This window comes from Periplaneta americana, chromosome 6, assembly GCF_040183065.1.
Source record: "Periplaneta americana isolate PAMFEO1 chromosome 6, P.americana_PAMFEO1_priV1, whole genome shotgun sequence".
Taxonomy (NCBI): domain Eukaryota; kingdom Metazoa; phylum Arthropoda; class Insecta; order Blattodea; family Blattidae; genus Periplaneta; species Periplaneta americana.
In genome coordinates this window covers 114,908,540-114,931,820 of record NC_091122.1, presented here as the reverse complement: position 1 = coordinate 114,931,820, position 23,281 = coordinate 114,908,540, and the positions used below count along the sequence as shown (strand labels likewise).

The window sequence follows — 23,281 nt, the reverse complement described above, 5'->3', positions numbered from 1 at the left end:
ATCATCATCATTATCATCATCATCATTATCAACCACATCAGTAATAGTAGGAGCAACTGAGTAGAATTACCGAGTGATGTTGACGTAATACCTGGTTGGCATTCTGCAATAGATTCCGGCGCACCGACATCCCACGACGGAAATACCTTTGAACAGATATTGGATTAAAGAAATAAAACATTCCGCCGCCTTCACGAACCTCCGTGAGGGGAATCTCCAAGTTTTAGGGTAATATTTTGAGTAGAGAATATGCGGGCTGGAATGCAACAGGCATTTGTTTTGTCATGGTTGTCAATCCCCTACAGATTTGCAAGAAACTTGTTACACAGACTTTATTACATCAAGTTACGCATTTTTATCTCAAGACAAATTCCCGTTGCCCTCATTGGGATCGAACCTGAGACCACTTTCAGTTTAGTGTAGTATTTTATTTGTCTTTCTAGCGAAAAGGCTAGAATGTCGGTTTCTTATGCCAGGGATCACGGTTCAGATCTCAGCGACTTGGAATGGAAATTCTGGGCAGAACTTTTCTTGAAATGTAATAGTCTATTTTTTTTTTTTTCAATCTTTATGTTCTGTAGAGCAGCAACAGAAAATTACTAATGCTATTGATCGATCAAAATATTTAATCGATTAACTATTTGAATTTAATAGAATACTCGATAGATTAATCGAGTTTTGATCGAGTTTAAAAAATATTTTAATATACTGTAATACACAATTATTGTTAAATTTAACTTGTGTTCGTTGATAAGCATAAGTATTAAATGTTGTACATCTGTACATATTGTATTGTTTTATTACAAAACAACTATTTTAATTACTTACTAACATATTATTATGAGGCTTGTAATTTATTGTGTCAATTTCTCCGGGAATTTTTGAGACAAAATAAATAACAAAAAGCATGAAAACTCACTTAGTTAATACTGCTTCATCCATGATTTTAAACATGTGAGTGCATTCACATGCTCCGAATTAAGTGCCGCTCTATGTTTAGTAACAATGTTTCCTGCGTCACTTAACACGAAAAACCTTTTTTTCTGTCAAGCATTTCCCACGATCGTTCAATTTAAATCCAAACGTTTCACCGAGTTTACCTCTCAAATCCCCATATGATATAATGGAGTTTACACTTTTCACAAACCACAGAAAACTGATTTTTTTTTCTTTATCAAAGTAAGCACACAACCTTCATATACAAACTCAATACAGGAACTGCAACTGCAAAAGTACAGCGGTCGAAACAGAAGACTGGCCCCTATTGTAATCGAATTACCAGATTTTAAAAAGAGAAGAAGGTAGTTATGCTCTCACTTGCACACAGTGTAGACATGGCTGTTTTATAAGGGATGAGGAGGACGAATCCCAGAAAAATATGTATTTCATATATTAGGAAGATGAGCTGACAACAAGGTGGAAGTTTTCTTGGAAAATCATAAAACTTAATAAGGGTTTCGCATTGTGTTTCAACTTTCAATAGAGGTAGACTAGGTCATAGTCCTCATATCTCCATCTCTTTTTGAAGTGTTTGTGCAAAGATTTTCCCTGCGCTACCTGGTTTACAATTAGAAAATAACAATACTATTGTGCTTTTAAGGAAGTAATTTCCAAGAGATAGAAATATTGTCGGAATTTTTAGTATGAGTTTGTATTAACAAAATAATAATTAATATCAACTACAACTGATTAATTTTAATCGACTCGATTATTCGATTAAATGTTTTTGATCGATTTATCTTACAACAGAAATTGATCGATTAATCGATTAAATCCCACAACACTAAAAATTACTGTTACGTAATTTTTTCTGCAGAAAATCAATTGCATTGATATTCCTGCAGAGGAACTTTTGTGTTGTAACCAAAGGAATCTATTAAGTTGGTGCTAATATCTGACAATGAGTATTAGGGTACGATTGCATAGAAGTCAAGTTCACACCATTAAATAACAACTAGAATACCATCTTAGCGCTCTGGAATCCTGTATTTATGCTCCGATGAATCCAAATGGAATTTGTCGTGATACTGTAAGCCTATTACGTTAAGTTCTCTGGAGATGAGCCTGCGCCTGTTTCTCGTCATCATTTCAATACAATGCACAATTACTGTCGTTGTCATAATCCTCATCATCATTATCACTATCATCGTCAGTCATGAACAACATATTCGTCCTAGTGTTTAAGGGAGTACATGCACCTTCGAAGGCCAAGAAAAATTGAATTTTCATTTTCCTTGTATTAATTTAATATGAACGCATACCTTTATATCTGTGAAAGTAATTTTAAGATCTCCATAAAATTGACAAAGTTATGTATTAAAATGTTCCCGGGGTCCAGTCAGCCTAATATCAAATTTAGTACCCGGCCTTTTTCGGGAGGTGTAAGGCTGTCGGACCGTGGTACAAACTATGCCTCCTTATTCTAGTGTCGAGGTCATGAAAGTATGGAGCTCTACCTTCATGCACCCATACGCCTTCGCGATGTGCAAAGGAGTTTCGTTTATCCGTAAGAGAGGTTAGAAATTCTAGGCATCGCTTCCTTCAAAAAGAATATCATGGGTACAAAACTTCCGTATCATTGATTTAAGACACATATTAGGACCATGAATTAGGCAAAATTATCGGGCAAATCGCAATATAGCGAATGTAGAAGCTCCGCTCACGACCCCTTCCACTTTTCCCCTACTAGCTCATCAGACACTCTACGTGATAGGCGAGTTTTGTGTCGAATGCACATTTCATGTAGGTGGGGATAACTTCTCCTACTGGCGTTCACTATATTGCGATTTATCCAAATTATCTACAAGCTATTGCTTGGTTCTCCAAGTTCCCTCGCTTTATCGACAAACTTTCTGCTGACTATTATCTGACTGTAGATTTTCTACAGGCCAACCTTTAAGGTATCTACAAAGAGACCTCTCGTTAAAATTGATGTTGATTTAGGTTTCAGATCACCAATGAAAACTATGGTAAGTTTACAAATTACAACACTGATATAACACTACTATTGTGTCATAGAACCATACAGTCCTTTTATTATGCTGAAGTAGAATCGAGATTATCATATGGCATATGCTTCGGGGGTCAAGTTCGAAGATGAGTGATGTTTTTATTGCTCAGAAGCATGTTGTGAGATGCATGGCAGGTGTTGATAATCGTACATCATGTAGGGAATATTTTAAGAGTTTTAAAATTTTAACAGTTTATGCTTTATATATTTTTAAGCTTATGGAATTAATACATTCTAATAAGAACCATTTTTTTTATCGAAATAGTGATTTTCATTATTACAACACTCGTTTTAAGGAAAATTTTAATATTTCAGCACATCGATTAACAAGTTTCAACAAAACGTATATGGTCTATGGCTTAAAAATATATAATGGTTTGCCTAATGAAATTAAAAATACGAATGATTTAAGATATTTTAAAAGATACATCAAAAGAATTTTAACAAACCTCTGTCCCTACAATTTAGATGAAATACGTGTGGGTTTATATTGGTCCTAATTTATTGTATAGTTATCTATTTTAGTTATTGTTTTTCTGTTTTAATTAACTCTCTCTCTGTCTCTGTCTCTCTTTTTGACAAGTCCTATGGTTTTAACTCTTTTATGGACAAATAAAAAAATTAAAAAAAAATTGAAAATGAAGTGAAATATGATTTCTCTATTAATAATCATATCTGATTTGGTAACATACTGGTATTCTAGTAAACTGGATTTAAGCTTAATAAGTAATTATTGTGCCTTTGCAACAATATTAACGTCATCGTAAAATAATAAAAACTTCCAAATGGATTGTAAATTAAAATAGAAATGTCCATTCTCGTCCTACAATAGTATGATTGCATGAAAATACTTTTTTTTTATTTGGCTAAAAGGGCGAGGGTGGGCGTTCAAATGAAAGTGACGCCCAACGTGGCGGCATGCTGTGTACAAAGCTTTGTAAAGACTTGTTGATGCGTTGTGTAGGGCAAAGCGGCCTGGCAGGAACGGGACCGCGAGAGGAGGGTGTCCCTCACCGAAGTCGCCGTCAACCACCGCATCAAAGCGACCGAGGCGCATCGGAGATGGATGAAGAGGAACAGGGTGAGTCTCTCCCGTCCGCATTCCAGACTCACTGTCGTCCATGTACATACAGTCAGGTCTGGAGGCGGTGGGGTAGTTTTATTTATATTTTATATTATGTCTTATAAAGGGAGTCTATATTTTTTCGTATTAATTGGGAATGAAAATCTTATTATGATGTTTTAATAGTAATTACGAAGAAAATGTTATGTTCCACTTTATAGCTCCTCTTTTCCTTTTAATTAAAAAGTAAAATCGTATTCCGTTCTTCAAGTTTCAATGGTAATTATACTCGTATAACAAAGTCCTATTATTTCTGTTTGTTTATGGTTTCATGATCATTTATGAAGGGATATAATTTCTGCTTCTCTTCTCCTTTGCAAGATAATTATTAAGTGTAGCAATGAATGCTTCTATTTACGCGGTAACAGAAGAGAAAAATTTTGTTTTTGTTTACTGTTTCCATGAGAAGAATGAACATAAGTTTTATCTTGCTTATGACATTTTACTCCTTCACAGCAATTGTGCATCGAAGCATACTTACAGACTACTATATTGCTCCGACTGAATATGAAATTTGAATGCAGTTCCAAAACGATGGAAATGTTATATTCCAGCAATAATCAAAAGTCTGTTTTTTGATATCCTGTCCCTTTCTGGTTCCATGGTAATCATGAGGGAAAAGTGTATTATTTCTTTTTTTCTTGTATAAACTATAAAAAACATGTGTACGTGTGTGTGTGTATGTGTGTGTGTGTGCTTTTTGTGTGTATCTATATATACAGGGACATCATTTCATTTTTACTAATATTTTTAATATTAACCTTGCTATACCTTTGGATTAACGGTTGAGAACCGGAAATACCGTTTGCTACCCCATTCCAGGACTGCAATTCAATGATACTGGCGTAAAATACAAACAAATCACTTTACTAGGTATAGGAGGTAAGAAAAGTAGTTCATCTATTTACGTAAGCTAGAAAATATCGCGATTTTGAGTTTGATCATTTTCATTAGGTTTTTGTTTAATCAAAATACAGTACAGTATTAACAATAAGTGTTTTTACTCACAAACTGAGTTATCCATACGAATGTATTCATTATGCAGTGTATATTATATTGTCTACAGCGCATTAGCGTACAATATAGAGAATGAAGTAAAAAATTGAAAAATAATCATAATATGGATATTTAAATAAATTTTTGAAAATGGTGACCGTTCATTCCGATACAGGCTTCAGTTCTTTTGTGCAGATTATCGCACTATAGACTATTACATCTAATTCCAATTACCAGTTTCGTCCTTCGTATTAGTAACTCATGTTGAAATAATTCTGTATCTACTCTATAAAAGAGTACCTTACGTACTGTAAATTCGATCTTCACTTCTGCCCGACCCGCACAGATAAAATTGCTCAAACATGCTATCTACTGTCCGTCCAAGTGGTTAACTTATGTCGCAGGATCGTAGAAAGGGAGGAAATCACGTGACTTAATTACTTAACGAGGCTCTTTTATTTAAGTTATTTTAATCAGTTGTATGGGTATAATATTAAGTAGACGTTCAATTCCTAACATAAATTAATGTTTTCAGAAAAGAGCTACGTCAGCTCAGCCACTAGTCTTCATAGAGAGGTGAGCAGAAGCAGGTGGGGGAAAATCGGGATGCGACGTAGGTAAACGGACGACAGTACCTGTGCGAAAATATGATTCAATATTGAAAGCTCTTTGGTCACTGGAAAGTGCGAACATTTTTCTGGAACGTACTATACTCACTAACCCAGTACTGTTTACTATATGCGCCCTTGGTTCTGTGAGGAGGACAGTTGGAACTTCATTAGTAGAAGGGGTGGGAGTGAAGTACATTAAAAAACTCAGTTACAATAAAAATTGAAGTACGAATAAAATTATGTCCCTGTATATATATATATATATATATATATATATATATATATATATGGATTTTAAGGAACACGCAGGTTCATTGCCGCCCTTACATAAGCCCACCATTGGTCCCTATTTTGTGCAAGATTAATCCAGTATCTATCATCTTATTCCACCTCCTTCAAATCCATTTTAATATTATCCTCCCACCTACGTCTCGGTCTCCCCAAAGGTCTTTTTCCCTCCGGTCTCCCAACTAACACTCTATATGCATTTCTGGATTCGTCCATACGCTACATGCCCTGTCCATCTCAAACGTCTGGATTTAATGTTCCTAATATATATATATATATATATATATATATATATATATATATATATATATATATATATATATATATATACCTCTTGATAATGATAACTAAAAAAAAATTCGGATGTAGTAGTCCTTAACATCCATTTCTTGGAGAGTCATATTTGGACTTTTTCCCCTCCAACCTTGGGCAATGTAAGAGACGAACATGAAAATATCTACCATGGAAAAGCGTTAGGTAAATGGAGCTTAAGAATGTTAGCCGACTACTACTGGACTCTCAAAAATGTTCCTCAAGATAAATGCAGCAGAAAATCCTCAAGAAGAACAATTTAGATCACGATGCAGGATATGTAACATATTTTACTTTTACTAAGCAAAGTTATTTCATTACAACAAAAAATATGTATTACTAAAATCTATGCCCGATAGAAAAAATCTGCAAATAGATATTAAGTCAGCGGAAAAGATACCACAAGAATCACCTTTCCTTCTCCATTTAATAGAGAAAAAGTTAAATTTTGTTGTCCAGTGTAACCAGTTCACAAAAATACTCATTTTAAAGCCGCTTTGAATATATTTTTTTAGTGTTAAAATGTGCCAAATAAGCATATATTTACTGAAATACAACTTAATCATTTAAAAGATCATATATGTCAATTTATATGCACAATAAAATTGATTCAGAACACCAGGAAATTCGTAATTCATGCAAATAAATTATCAATATATCAGTAACAATGTTAAAAAATATGCAAATGCATGAACATCTTAACTTATAGTTATCAGTCATCTTCCGTGAGAGTCTAGTCTTTTGTCCAGTAAGTAGCTAAAAAATGGCCTAAAATAATCTTATCTGTCGGAAAACGAAAGAAATAGATGTGAGGTTAATTGCGGAAACTTATAACATTTATATAAGAAAGGTTTTCATTTATAATTTCTTTAAATGTTTAATTTTTCGGGTCTTGCTAAATAAATTAAAGAACACGAAAAATTATTCCTCGTAAGACTCAAATAATAGCGCAGTAAGCAATAACATATTAATACCTTTCAGCATACTGGGACAAATATGGCACATACTGATTTTATATTCATATAACTTATAATATAATCATATAATATTTCAAACTGCATACTGGAACAGATATGCCACACTATCAATAACTGGATTTGACCATATGTGACATCAGTTGAGAAAGAGAGAACTACTTAAGTTATTTGAATATTATTTGCAGTATGTGCAAAACTGTCCTATGCAGTAAGAAGTTAAGTTGGAATAGTAGTTGGTAAAGAGTCGTTATATAAACATTGAAACTTTAACGATTTTGGTAATTTTGTCCTCCTTACATGATTTTGTAATAAACCCCTTCCTCTCTGAAACACACCACAAACCCCTTGGAATGCATTTCAGTTTTGTGACACACTGTCTAGAGTTTAGGTGTGGGTTTTATCCCCTCAGGGATATGAGCATGCTATAATATTTATAAATACAAAAATTATCAGCCATAAAGGAACATATGTGTTACGTTTCAAATTTAGACCTTAATTAAGTTATTTAATAAAAAGCACATAACAGCGCCATGCTGACGTCATTCTAGGAAATTGGCAGTTAAACTTATCGACGGTCCAGGAGGGAGAAGTAGCCACATAAAGCAAAGCTTTTTAATGCCACATTAAACTCTCCAAAGTTGTGACATTGCTTGCCTTAAGTTTTTCATATCTTCAGGACAGTCGCACTCCAAGGGGCAGAAACAGATATAAAGAGCGTGTGACAGATGAGAGCACTGTACGGAAATTGTAATGGTTATTATTCCTTTTATGAGAATTTTATATTGCAGAATTACAATTTTATTCATGAGACTCAGTAGGGACTTAATCGGTTCGCTGAAAAACTTCCTATTGAAAAGGTACCAGAATTCGAACCTAGCCAGGTGCTGAGATTTCTGTGACAAAGAACAAAGATTTGGAAGAAATTTCTTAGGTAGTTCGAACTTTACATTTGCCTCTTTTTGTCATATCATCACTTATTGATCTGAATTATCTTGTTTGTAATAGGAAACAGTCGCATAAGTAAGAATTATTTATCTACGAACGTATGTGTTTTCTTTCTTTATTATTTATTATGACCTAAACAAAATTGGCGTGGATTGGAAAGAGAGGAGGCTGTTCAGTAACCTTTATATGAAACAACGAGTCAAAGTCAGGATAGGAGAAGCAATGTCAGAAGGAAGCGAAATAGGGAGCGGAATACGTCGAGGATATCTTTTATCACCTAGCCAGTTCAACATTTAAATACATAAGATTTGCTGATAATATGGCGTTGTTAGCAGAAGAAGAGATGATACTAAAACAGGGATAAAGAACTAGCAAGAGAGGGGTGAAAAGCATGGGGAAAGCGTTGGTTCCCCGTCCACAGTCCACCGGCGTTGAATGACGTATCTGTGGCCCGTACGCAATCACATAAGACAGACACTGAATACAAATTCCCTCCTCTACCAAGTCAACGACGCGGGAGTGAAAGGAAGGAGTGAGTGACGTATTCCGATGAGTGACGTAACGCCACAATTGTCGCCCAGTTCTGTACTAAGGGATATGCTACTGGAGCTAAATGACAACTGTGAGAATTATGGAATGAAGATAAATGACAACAAGACCAAGATCATGATCATAGGAAGAAAAGAGAAGCAAAGAAGGTAAACGTGTGAATTCGAAATGAGCCAGAAGAGCAAGTGGACAGCTTCAAATACCTGGGATGTACTATAAGCAGTAACATAAGCTGCTGCCAGGAACTCAAAAGGATGATAGCAATGGCAAAGGAAACTTTTAATATAAAAAGGAGAATTTTCTACGGACATGTAGAAAAAGAACTAAGGAAGAGACTAGAAAAGTGCTTTATGTGTAATGTGACATTGTAGAAGGCAGAAACATGGACAATACGATAAAGTGAGGAGAAGCGAATATAAGCATTTGAAACGTGAATATGGAGAAGAATGGAACGTGTGAAATGGACACAGAGAATAAGAAATGATGCTGTGTTGGAAAGAGTGGGTGAAGAAAGAATGATACTGAATCTGATCAAGAAAAGAAAAAAGAATTGGTTGCATCACTGACTGAAAAGAAACTGCTTACTGAGGGATGCACTGGAAAGAATGGTGAACGGAAGAAAAGTTCGGGTTGGAAGAAGGTATCAGTTTATAGATGACATTAAGATATGTGATCATATGTGGAGACTAAGAGGAAGACAGAAAATAGGGAAGAGTGGAGAGTGCTGGGTTTGCAGTGAAAGATATGCTCTTGGACAGAAAACTATGAATAATGAATGAAATGAAGTGAATATAGAGGTGCCATTTGAAGTTTCAGAAGGGGGTGTCGCAGTGAAGTGGTGAAACAAAAAATGCAAATAATACTGGTTTTGAACTTCCCTCTCTATATCTAAATTGACGTGGTTGTTGTTTAAATTTAATGTAATTGATATAAACATTTTTTTAGACTGGGAAGTTTTTAAATGAATGTCCGGTATAATGCAGCAGTTTTGTTCTCTCTCATAAGTCATAACTTAAGCATACTTGCGAATACAAATTTGAAAATAATAATATTCAATATTTTATGTTTATTATTATTATTATTATCTTCTTCTTCTTCTTCTGCCTGACAAGTGTTAGGCCACAAGGCCTGTTACGGTCTCACATAAAATTTTCACGCCATCTCTTAGCAGGACGACCCACAGATCTTGGGCCAGGTGGTACATAATCATAAATTGTCTACTATTACTCATTCTTTCCAAATGATGTTTCCAATTAGACTGATACTGAACAATGTAATCTAAAACTTGTTGAGTTTTTAGTTCCTTTAAAATTTCACGATTTCTTTTCAGATCCCATTTAGTATAGCCCGCTATTCTTCGCATGAATCGCATTTCACAAGCCGTTATTCTGCTTTTATCTGCTTTCCTCAGTGTCCATGCTTCGCTGCCATAGCTGAGCATCGGTCGTGCCAATGTGTTGTAGAGACGTATGCGGGTGTGTTTCTGAACCAAGGATGGTTTCATCACACTATTTACAATGCCCATAGCTCTTGTGTATTTATTAATTTTCTGTGATATGTCCAATTATTATTATTATTATTATTATTATTATTATTATTATTATTACTACTACTATTATTATTATTATCATTATTATTATTATTATTATTATTATTATTATTATTATTATTATTATTATTATTATTGCTGGTAAATATAACTCAGATCCTTTGGATTTGTTAGTTCTACTGAGTCACAAGTTTAGATAAACCCTATATCCTATCTGGACCATGGACGGAAATAAAATGTAGTTCTGTCTCTTTCGTTCTACTCTAATCCATATAAAATACCTCTGCCAACTGAGCTATCAAGCACAGAAATAAAGTTTTATGTTGGGCAAGCTTTCAATACAGAAGTATCTTCTCTTAATAGTGAAGCATCTCCATTTTCTGAGTGTGCGTCCTGCCTTCACCTCGTCGCCATGGCAATAAAACAAAGCTGCTGAAAGCTTTCAGTGTGATAAGTGTTTTGTCCAAATAAAGTACATTCGTTGCAGGGTAAAAGCTGTCATTAACACGAACTCATCCTTATCTTGTAATGCATTATAAATGTACTCTTATCGTTGAAAACCTTGCACCCACAGTTGAAGATCCAATTTGGCTGATAGTGAAGAAAATCTCTTGTATATCATAAACATTGTGTTGGGAAACAATGAAATAATGACTAGCAAGAAGAATAAACATTCTTTTGATCATCTTCTTGCCTGTGAAACTAATCTGATGTCTAGAAATTTTGTCTTCCGGTATAATTCAAGACGTTACCTTTCCTCCACAAAATGTTCAGAAGTGTAACTGTTTATTTTAGTAGTATACAGCCAGAACTTCTGTATTAAATTTGCATTATATTTCAACAATTTCAATTCTAGTTTAAATAGTAATACGTCATTCTGAAAAATAAGATACGAGCGGTAGAACAAATAATATCATAGGGAAATAAAGCAATCGATAAGATTGTGCCTCTCACGCGCTGAAAGTAACATCGTTCATGAAATCGCGAAATCGATCGACATCAATTTGCTATCTCTACAGAACTTCAAAAATTCCAATTCGCTATTTGAGTGGCCATGATAGCTACATACTAGACATCTTTCTTAGTCTCGAAGTGGTGGCCTCATGTCTTAGTTCTATGAAAACATAGTTCAAAGTATGTAGGAGGAGCTCGAAAGATAACACTGGGGTCTCTAGTGGGCTTATTGTGCCTTCTCACCTCTTTACAGGAAATAATTTTTAAATCCGAACGATCGCGCTTTTTTAGATATCGTGAATGGTCTGTGTGGTGCCATCTGTCGAGGTTTCCAAGTCTTAAATTTCTCATTGTAAGCCAGTGCTCTGCCAAGTAACATAGGGATGTCTATTCTATAGGCTACTTTGATTATCTATCTATCTAATCTATCTATCTATCTATCTATCTATCTATCTATCTATCTATCTATCTATCTATCTATCTATCTATCTATCTATCTATCTATCTATCTATCTATCTATCTATCTATCTATCTATCTGTCTGTCCATCTATCCATCCATCCACCTATCTATCTATTCTATCCGTCCCTCCGTCCGTCTGTCTGTCTATCTATCTGTCTACGTAACTACCTATATACACATCTATCTATATATCTATCTACCTACGTGTTTACCTAGTTATCTACCTACCTATTTATCTATCTCTGTCTCTGTCTGTCTATTTATTTAGTTATGCATTTATTTATTAATTATATTTATGAAGGGCTGAGGATGAGATAGTCCTAAGCCACACTTTTATTAAAAATGTTTTTTGTGAGAGTTCATTCCTTACGTATTTATGGAGAAAGTACTATTAACATAAATCATAGAAATTATTCAACAAATAAGTATACTCCGAAGAAATTATGATACAGCACTTAATAGCATTGGTCATAACTTTTAACATGCTCTCCTGTAAAAGTTTGTCTGTTTGGCTTAGGAATATATCATTCTCAGCCTATTTATTTATTTATTTATTTATTTATTTATTTATTTATTTATTTATTTATTTATTTATTTATTTATTTATTTATTTATTTATTCATTTATTCATTTATTTATTTATTTATTTATTTATTTATTTATTTATTTATTTATTTATTTATTTATTTATTTATTTATTTATTTATTTATTTATTTATTTATTTATTTTGTGTATTCATCATTTAATCATCCCGGCATATAATGCAATCATTTTCCTTATAGTCCCAATTTTATATTATTACTTTTTCTCCTGCTTAGTCTCAGTTCAGAATTCTGCATGCAGAGACATCTGTTCGCAAAACAGGGAACCTAACGTAGCGAGAAACAACAGCCCAGTAATTTTGGCTTGTGCTCTCTCAATCAGGTAAAGAATTTATTTTACATGCCGTTAATCTTCGACAAGAGACCTCCTACTTTACTCTTATTTAAAATGAGGAATTTCTAAAAACATTTATTTATCCTAAGAAATATATTCCTTCTCGGTCGGATTTGAACTCGAAAACCTAGATCAAGGACGGGCAAACTTGACTAAAATAGCTAAATACGTCACAGCATGACGTATTACCTTTCCCCAATCACTATAGCACAAGCACAGTCTACCTACGGAACAGAGGTCAGTGGCATGTGTGTCACATCTGATGAAGAAACAGATGAGTTGCAACGAAATATTTAATTTTCTATCTTTGAAGGCTTTGCCAGATACTTCATATGACAGACGTAAAAAAAATGGTAATGGTCTTGAAAATATATAAGAAGAAATTCAAAGAAGATTCCAAGATGTCAGAAATTGAGAAAAGTCGTTCACTGCAGTTTATTTTGGAATCCGTTTGTAGTAGGAAATATTGAGGTTCTTCTCGAGTTACAAATGGAAGTAATTGAACTTATATGTGAAATGCATATCAAGATTAAGTGTTGATCTTAGAGGAATGGAGTTATTCAAGAAGTTGTGGAAAGATAAATACCCACATATGCATGATTTTGAAGCCACATTAATGACAATATTTAGATCTACGAGATTTTCTGTAAGGTGAAACATTAGCAACATAAACTTGAATACGGCTCTGCAACTTGTGATATCAAATGGCATCCCAAGAATCGCCTTAATAATTCAGAGCAAATGTAAATCCGCTTTTTGTAATAATAATAATGGGTGTACATTACTAAAGTGAAAAGTGAATTTCATAAAAGCAACTGATTAATCATTTATTAATGCAGAAATTTTTGTCAAGAAGTCTTACGTTCACTTTATTGTATATTGCATTGCAACAGCTAAGACATTTAATTCATTTATTACATTTCATTCATTTAGTTTGAACGTTCTACTGTGTTATGTTACTTACGGCTTTTGAGCACCCTGAGGTTCATTGCCGCCCTCACATAAGCCCGCCATCGGTCCCTATTCTGAACAAGATTAATCCAGTCTCTATCATCATATCCCACCTCACAACCGTTTTAATATTATCATCCCATCTACGTCTCGGCCTCCCCGAAAGCATTTTTCCCTCGACGGGCCTCCCAACGAACACACTATATGCACTTCTGGATTCACCCATACGTGCTACATGCCCTGCACTGTGTTTTTTTAACCGGGAATCGAACCCGGGACCTTATGAACTGTAGTCAGAAGCTCTGACTATTAGCCCATGTTATATTATAAGACTAAAATTAAAATTTAAAGTAATTAAAAATGGATAGATAATTATTGTTATATTTAATAATAAGCCATTTCATAAATATGCCATTATTTATGCTTGAAATAAGTGTTAATACAAAACGTCGTGAGTAGTATTGTGACCCACCGCTGCTTGTAGTCTGATTCTCTCTCTCTTTCTATCAAACCTGTTTTCACATTCTCCACTCTTTGTGTACTCTCCCTACTACCTCTACTGTGCCCGTACCTGCACTAGATCATCAGCGAAGTCTTTGATTATTATTAGAGGGTTCCAAATCCGGTTTGTGTGGAAAACTAAGTTAAATTTTCCATGCTTTCTTCTCCATTGTAACCAGTCAGAATCAGAGATGTACAATGTGAGGCTAAAAACTTATTTTTTCTTCCCTGGAAGTGTGTCACTCAATGTGATGACTGCAGATACGTGAAGACATAAAAAAAAATTACGTTGTATTTCGCGTCACTAGAGTCCAAGCAAAGAGAACATCATTCTCCAAGGCGACAAAGCACAGGGCGGAAAATAAAAAGTGACAATGGATGTAAGGAAACCGCAATGTGCGTGATAAAATGCAATGTACAGTCCTTTCATTTATACTTTACTCCGGTATATTTTATTTGATATTCTTGTTTATACAGTACATAATCCATATCCTCAACATTCCCAAGACCATTTTGTAATAAAAAAAACATCGATGCACAATAAATAGTGAATCATATTACAAGAAAATGAGACAATTTTAATCATACAGGGTCCGCTTAAAAGTTTCATGTTAAAAGAATAACATGAAATTAATGGCAACTTCTGGTCCTTAGAGCACGGATCTGTTCTCCAGTTTACTGTATAACTGTCCACATGATATCGGAATGTAATTCTATTGCAAGGGCAGTTTTATACTTCTGGAAAGAAGACGAAAATTTATCGATCGTTAAGGTGATTTCATTTTAAAAAATATGAGTATGTTCTGACGAATCTTTTTCTTGATCGTGATATTGATACGTTATGTCGGTCCACACCTGTGGAGTAACGGTCAGCGCGTCTGGCCGCGAAACCAGGTGGCCCGGGTTCGAATCCCGGTCGGAGCAAGTTATCTGTTGAGGTGTTTTCCGGGGTTTTCCCTCAACCCAATATGAGCAAATGCTGGGTAACTTTCGGTGTTGGACCCGGACTCATTTCACCGGTATTATCACCTTCATACCATTCAGAAGCTAAATAACCTAGATGTTGATACAGCGTCGTAAAATAACCCAATAAAATAAAAAAGATACGTTATGTCATGAAAATACAATGGTTGATTTGATGCTGGATGAACACAGCTCAATCCCAGGGAATGAAATAATTTAAATTTATTTATATAGATATTTTCTACGTAAATCAGGTATGGCAGAGCGCAGATGTAAACAGTTTTGGAACCCACCGAGGGGGGGGGGGGCTGAGATAAATTTAGCAGCAAGTATAACTGCATTCATGCATTTGTCATGATTCGTCAGGGAAGTTTATACCGGTCCTCTGGGAAATTTGTCTCGACATCCCAGCCGAATGTCACCTGGGTTCGGACATGCTACATATTTCATAGCCTCGCAATCTCTTGTGGTTTAAGGATGACTTCCCTTCCGCTAATCACAAAAATTCAACTCAAAATTAAGACGATATTATTTGAACTTTATAATCAAGCAAAGATCTTAGAGCAGCATGATAGAAAGTAACTGCTTATGTTTATGATTATAGAATCTTGTAACTTAAAAATGGTTGTCAGAATGGTTGCACAATTTCTTATTATACGCCGTATATGTTCGCAAAAATTCTGTGCTTTTACTCGTATAATTTGTATAGATTATTTTATTAATCTCCTGAGTCCTGAGTTGTTGTTTTATTTTTGAAGTTCAATATCATTCTGCACTTAAAAAAAAGTCCCTGACATAAGGAAAAATGCTAAAACAAACTCTGCAGGTTATAGTTAGGACACGAATGTAGGTATATACTATACTTCGGGTCTCTGCACATACATCTTATATCATAATCATGTATGAAGTAAGGTATATTATACTACACTCTGATCCGTTGGAGTATGAATAATATTAATTTATTATTATAAAGCTATTATGATAGTAGGAAAAATTTCTTGCTGATTATATTATGATTAAAAGATGGGGTTTCCATATATGACAATCAACAATGCATAATCTGAAAGGACAAATAAAAATCGTAGATGATTAAAATGGCTACTACAAACCAACAGTGGGCACAATGTGTTCTTTGGTATGCTAAATTTGAGAGTATTGAAAGAGTTCAAAGGGAATTTCGACGTGAGTAGGCCTATGATGTGCGTAATATACCTAAATACAATTCCATAATGTTGTGGTACCGAACATTTGTAGAAACAGGTTCTGTGTTAAAAAAACATGCAGGAGGTCGCAGGCGAAACCCAGTAGGCTACGAGAAGCAGCTATCTCTTGGCTTGGCCCCCAAACTCCCCAGATCTAACCGCTCCTGACTTCGTCGTGTAGAGTTTTGTTAAAGACATTGTCTATTCACAGAAACCCAGAAACACTGACGATCTGGGAGTACAAATTACTCAAGCTTTTCAACAAATTACCCCTCTTATGATACAACGGACATGGGCTGAATTGCATCACTGTTATAAGTTGTTCAGCGTGCTCAATGGGAGTCATGTTGAGCTCTGAGGAATCTCCCATCTTTCATGTTGTATGCACAAAGTTCAACAAATAAAGTTCAGTAGTAAATGTTTTACGGTGTTTTTATTTTATCCATACCCAAACGGATCACTCTGAATAGTCTCAGGACTCGGGAGTTAAACTGTCGTTTAGAAGATACAGACCTACATAAATGAAATACATACTAGGTTCAAAAAGTTCCCGGAATTTGCTAGCATCATAGAAACAACGTACCTTAAACACTATTCTACAGCATTCCCTTCAAAATAGTTGCCTTCCGCAACAACACACTTTTGCCAACGCGTGTAGAGTTCCTGGAAGCAGGCCTGGAAGCCATTTTGTGAAACCCGTCTTAGTGCTCTCGTCGCGTTTGCGATAACCTCTTCAGCATTGAATCTCCGTCCTTTCAGATGACTTTTCAGACGGGGAAACAGAAAGTAATCAGGTGGTGAGAGATCAGGACAGTATGGTGGGTGATCCAAAGCAGTTATGTTGTGCCTGGCAAGAAAATTCTTTACAATAATTGCGCGATGAGCAGGTGCATTGTCATGCATAAGGAACCAGTTGTTTTCTACCCACTTTTCTGGACGTTTCCTTCTCACTGCGTCCCAGAGGCGACGGAGGGTTTCTACGTACAATTCTTTCGTTACAGTACGACCTTCTGGAATGAACTCATGGTGCATGAGACCCTGAGAGTCGAAGAAAACTTCCAAAATAACTTTGCTTTAAGTGTACTTAAATGCGACAGGCTCATGTCAGTAGATTTACTGGCATATGAAAGAACTCCTGCGTGACAAAATTCCGGCACATCCGGCGATGCTGATATAACCTCTGCAGTTGCGAGCGTCGTTAAATAAAACATAACATTTAAAATAACTTTGCCTTTGGAAGTGTCCCTAGGAAATTTTTGTTTCCGAGGAGATGTTTTCGATTTCCACTCAGATGACTGTCGTTTAGGGACTGGGTCGTACAAGTAGCACCAGTTTCATTTTGTTTAAGAAATCACCATCTTCATCAGCCATACTGCTCATGTCCCCAGCAAAACACAGAACTTGATGTTTGTACTTTGCTCTGTGGACATAATTACAAAATGCGACGAACAAACAAAACACTATGATAAACAAATGCCTACAACTCAAAACCAATAATTGCCATTATCAACAAACTTTAAGGAAATGACATCATGAATGTTACCAACAAAACAAATGTATAATATCCCTTGTTATATATTAATACGAAAAATGGTAGTAAAATTCCGGGAACTTTTTGTACCTAGTAGTAGTTTGTTACCAAAAACAAGAAGACACACTTACGTTCTTTTGGATTTGCACAGAAAAGTCGTTCTTTATAATCTGGCAAAGTAAGATATCTCACTTCAATTGTAAATTCGACGGTTTAAGAACTTTCTTGCCATTAACTTGGCACAAATTCACATAAAATAGCTATTTGTAAATTATAACGGCTTACAGTGATACTTTATATAAGAAAATCGGCATTAAAAATTTACCATTCTGTATATCTTTACGTAGATGGGTTGTTGTCGAATAACGCGCGGAAGGAGACCAAGTTAAATACAGGGAGAACAATGGGAATTCAAAGAGGAGAACAAGGGAAAGACACATCTGTGACACAGTGCATGAGGGTTAGCCACTAAAGGGAAACTAAGAAGTGGACCTTAAACTGAGAGGATTCAATCCGGCATCGGGATTGGAATCCGGTGTGGCTTAGTGGATAAAGCGTCAGCACGTAGAGCTAAAAGCCCGTGTTCGAATCCCGGTGCCGGAGAGGTTTTTTCTCCTCTCCACCGATCCTTCATCATGTGAATTCTAAAACTTTATTCAATGAAATATTCGCACATACCAGCATTTCAACTAGACTGTGACTATAATTGAGACTTTGTAGTACTATTAAGATTTTTTGATATGGTCCATGTTCTAACTGTGAAGCGATGTATGAGTACCATGGAGTGTAAATAAATACAATACAATACAATCAGACACAAGTCATAATAAAAAGAGGACTGATCCGAAATGGAATCCCTAAACAATTTCAGATGTTTGATGTATATTTCAGAGTCACAATGTTTTTGTAAAAATCACGACGCTTTTTAACTAAAAGTTCTTGTCCTTGACTGAAAAATAATCGTCTCCGAACTCTGTTACAAGCACAGGCAAAGTTTCAGATTATATTGTCGGCATTTTAATACATCTTCACACTACATTCACTAGACCATAACTGAACTCCTTACGAAGGGTTTACTTTTGAAACAGAACATAAGCATGCAGTGTAAAAACAACCTCTCAAAAAAGAAGTAAACAATACAAAACCCGCACCTATTAAACTTCGAATGAACAGAGTTCCTTTCACGTGACGTCTTTCCTTTTGCATTCGAACATGAAGGTACATCAGCGAAGCAAATGGATAACGTTATCCTGTATTCCTTAAACCTGTAACCGCCTCCAGACAATGTTTTGGTGTCCATACTTCGCTCCCTAATTATAAATTCATCTATTCAGAAATATTGAGGAGCTCGGTGCAATAAGAACGTCAGCAGATTAAGGTTGCTATTTTTTTTGTAGATAACTGTCCTTAAATATTATGCAATATATCGTCTTGAATTTTGTTAATATACAGAGTGATTCACGAGGATTTACCGTCCTTTACGGAGCTTATTTTCGAAGACATTCTGAGCAAAAAAGTTACATAAACATGGGTCCTATTCTCAATATTTACAGAGTTACGTTTCGTTATTGGAACGCATTGCTGTGAACGCGTGATCTTGGTCAGCGTGCAGTCAGCAGCCAGCGCGAGCGCTACGGAAATCAAAGATACCCGAGTGCAGTTACGTAGAGCGACGAGTGCCGTTCACAAAATTGCGGCCTAGTGTAACTTATTCAAGCGGACGGCGACATTTTTAAAATGTGTTGTAAACTCTCCAAGATTGTAAATTAGGATGCAAAATTGAACTGCAAATAATTAAGTCGGTGGAAGTGGTGTGATTTGTAATAATTTTGTGATAAGTGCGTAAGAATAATGCAATTTTCTAGTTAAAAATAGAAAAAGATGCCTGTACGAAGCAAATAAGGAGTTCACAGCACATTTTTAGCTTTATAATACTGCCAATTAAAGAAATGATACTTCTGAATGGTTCATTCTCTATTTGTATTATTCTTTTACTTTCAAACTAAAGAAAACACGTATTTTACAAACAACTTTAAATTAGTGCAACTCTGAAAATATTGAGAATCGGAACTATGTTTATATGATATCTTTTGCTCAAAATGTCTTCAGAAATAAGCTCCGTAAAGGACGGTAAATCCTCGTCAATCACCCTGTATAACCCTTAAAGACTCTTCGTAACAATTTTAAATTTTGTATCTAATTTTTGTCAAAAGCAATTTTTTTTACATTAATGCTATTATTGCATAGACAGCTGCCCTTAAATATTATGCAATATAAAATTTTATTAATCCCTTAACGTAAGATTAATTGTAACCAAATGTAAAAATTTGTTCCCAACAATTTTAAATTTTCTACCTAATTTTTATCAACAGCTATTTTTACATTGACGCTGTTAATTTCACACAGCTCGTCAATATATACGAGTACCTCATTATTTGCCAGAAATTCTTAGAAACAACATAATACAAGAGAAACGCGATTAAATATCATCCTCTCAGCTGCCTTTCAATTCGTTGATTTTTTGCGACAATATATTTTTTATAGAGATTATCATATCGGATTCTGTAGCCGTGGTTACCATTCGACAATAATGCCCTATTTCGCTGGTAGATGGCATGCGTAATCATATAATCTGGTGCATATGGGTTTGTCATCGATTCGAAAGAAAGCCTCCCAATATTGAATCCGTCCTCTGAGATCCAGAAGCTCCGATTACCACAACAAATGCTATCAATGGCAGAAGAGATCCCCTGCAAATATCGACCATAATAGAGTATAGGGTGTTTCTCGTGGTACCTTTCGTCTTTTACACAGATGACTCAAAATAGCTATCCCTCCCGAGCTGATAGAAATGGATACGTGGCGGATGAGGAGATAGTCGGATAAGGTACACAAGATCAAAAACCAATTAGAAGTTTTGCCTGCAAATAACAATATTTCTTGCGTTTTTGAGAGGAGTATTGTTGTTTCAGCTCTTGTTTGCCCGTGCCAATGATGGCAAGTCCTTTTGGCAAAAGTTTCTCTTTCCCTTTACTACAATTTCTCTTGTTATGCTCTAATTTTCAACAATATAATACTGACCCGAAATGGTGGAGTCCTTTATACAGGGTGTAATATAAGTGTCATTATTTTAACTGATAGTTATTCATGCCATAAGGAAGAAAAATTTCCTTACAATTTTTTTCTAATTGCAATATTTAACTAATTATTAAGGTTTACAATATTAGACGTTTTGCAACGTTGCTGGATGGGGAGGAATGGGTTTATAAGTACACAATACAGCTCAAGCGGGTACAGACATACCGGTACAGATGCTCTGTTCTAATGCAGGAGCGGACCATGACAATACTGTTGTTTACATAAAACGAGCAGCAAATACAAACTTTCAATCTCATTAATAGAACATTATGGTAAATTTACATTTTATGTAACAATATAGCTCCATTTTTGTTGTATGTTTCAAAAATAAGCAATAATGGTTTTCTGCACAAAATCACAGAAACTTTTTTCTAATGCAAAATTTTTATCTCTCCCGCTTCCGTAAATCAGTATCATTTTAAAACAAATTTCTGCTTGTGTGATTTTCGAAATGGGGTAAGAGATTCCTAGTTTCTAATAATCTTTGAGAAACTGCTATAAAAGTTCGCGGATTAGGTAACCTTCTTTGAGGAAAACGTTGACGGTACATCCTTCTTGTCTCACTTGAATTACGACGACTTTCTCCATAAATTACTAACATATGATATTCTTAAATTGTAAATGACATTGTAAGTTGTTTGTTGAATATCCTGTACTGAACTGTCATCCGCTCGGCAGTAGAGCTTTGGACAGGGAACTTGAACTCAGCTGACTCGTACTTACGTCTGTGCAGAGTACTGCCTGCTGAACAGGTTGCCACGTCTCTCACCCGAATTTAAGCATGCATTTTTATTTAATTTCACGAAAACGTAATAGAACACTTAAATATTTATTTAAACTAATATTAACTCTTTGCTAGATATATCTACTGATGTAGTTATTTTCGTAATTTTACTAACGATATAAGCAATATAACGCAAATAAAATAAGAAAAGAAATATTTTTTCTGGGTAAACTAACAAGTTTTGACCCTATGTTGTATGGGCAATTTTTGATCCTGTAGACCGTCCCCCGACGACTGTGAAAAGGACGGCACTTATACCCCTTACACGCTGTATTCATTCAATCATTCATAGTGTTCTACCCAAGGGTAGGTTCTTTACTGCAAAACCAGCATTCTCCAATCTCCCCTCTTTTTCACCTTCCTCTTCTTCACCTTCCTCTTCTTCTCAACATAGGATCTATATATCTTAATGTTGCCTATCATATGATATCTTCTTCTGCCCCGTACTTTTTCTGTTTACCACACCTTAAAGTACATCATAAATGATTATTTCATACGAAATTTCCTCCCATATAAAGCATAAGGCCGAAATATTAAACATTATTTCCAGCAAATAATAACACAATCCGTCTCCTATACACAACTACACTTTCCACGTCAGCAAATCATAGATATTGTAACATTATAGGGGTGACATATCATACCCTAAAGTGTTGCGCAATGGCATATTACCGTGTGCAGTGGTACAGAATCTCCGAGCCTGACGACGATTACGATAAAGATTTAGATTCCCGGAAGCTGACTTTCGCGAGAAAGGCAGTGCTGTGGCGAAATTATCAGTGAGAAAAAATCCTTCTCACTGTTAGAATTTAAAAAAAAAATCAGCTCACTGTTATTGTTAGACTTAATTATTTCACTGTAACAGAAAAGTAACATAGAAAACGGTGAGCAGTCAATGTTTTCAGTTTTAACATACACGCACAACAATCCGCACTAAAGCATCATTTGTTTGTTTCTCATCGCGCTGTTCTTTCTCTTTAGCGTAGGCCAGGGTCAGATAAATTTTGCAGGTACAGGTATAGTATAAGAAAAGGAAATTTATTATGGAAATTACTCAATAAACAAAACAACATAAATGATTCTCACAGAGAAATTTATGTGAAAATTGTAACGGTGTGGCGGAATTTTCTCCAAAGAGAAATTTACATTGACATATCATCACTAGCCGTGCATTGCAATTTATCATTTCGATGAGAAATAACATTTTCGCACACGTCCAGATTTGAAGTTCCCGCCTGGCTGATAATCTGGTTGGGTTCCTTTCGAGGTTTTCTCCAACTGTATGGCGAATATAATATTTTTTCTGTGGCGTCACATGGATAATATTCTTGGACTTCGCTAACACAAATTCCATCAACATCGGGTAGCCTGACGGTTGATTATATTTTGCGTCATTTACTGTTGTACATTAAAAGGCTTGTCCCACAGCTTGCACCTCCAGTGAGAAAACATAAACACCTTTATATCGGGTCATTAAACTCTGCAGTCCACAAATTTT

General features: G+C 35.2%; 1 protein-coding gene across 1 annotated transcript in view; it reads left to right on the top strand.

Moving 5' to 3' along the window:
* LOC138701652 (uncharacterized) overlaps positions 1-23,281 on the top strand; it is a 447,714-nt gene that overhangs the window by 393,289 nt on the left and 31,144 nt on the right. Inside the window, exon 4 of the mRNA XM_069828766.1 lies at positions 3,975-4,091. Coding sequence (XP_069684867.1) covers positions 3,975-4,091 — 117 coding nt within the window. The remainder of the gene's footprint in view (positions 1-3,974; positions 4,092-23,281) is intronic.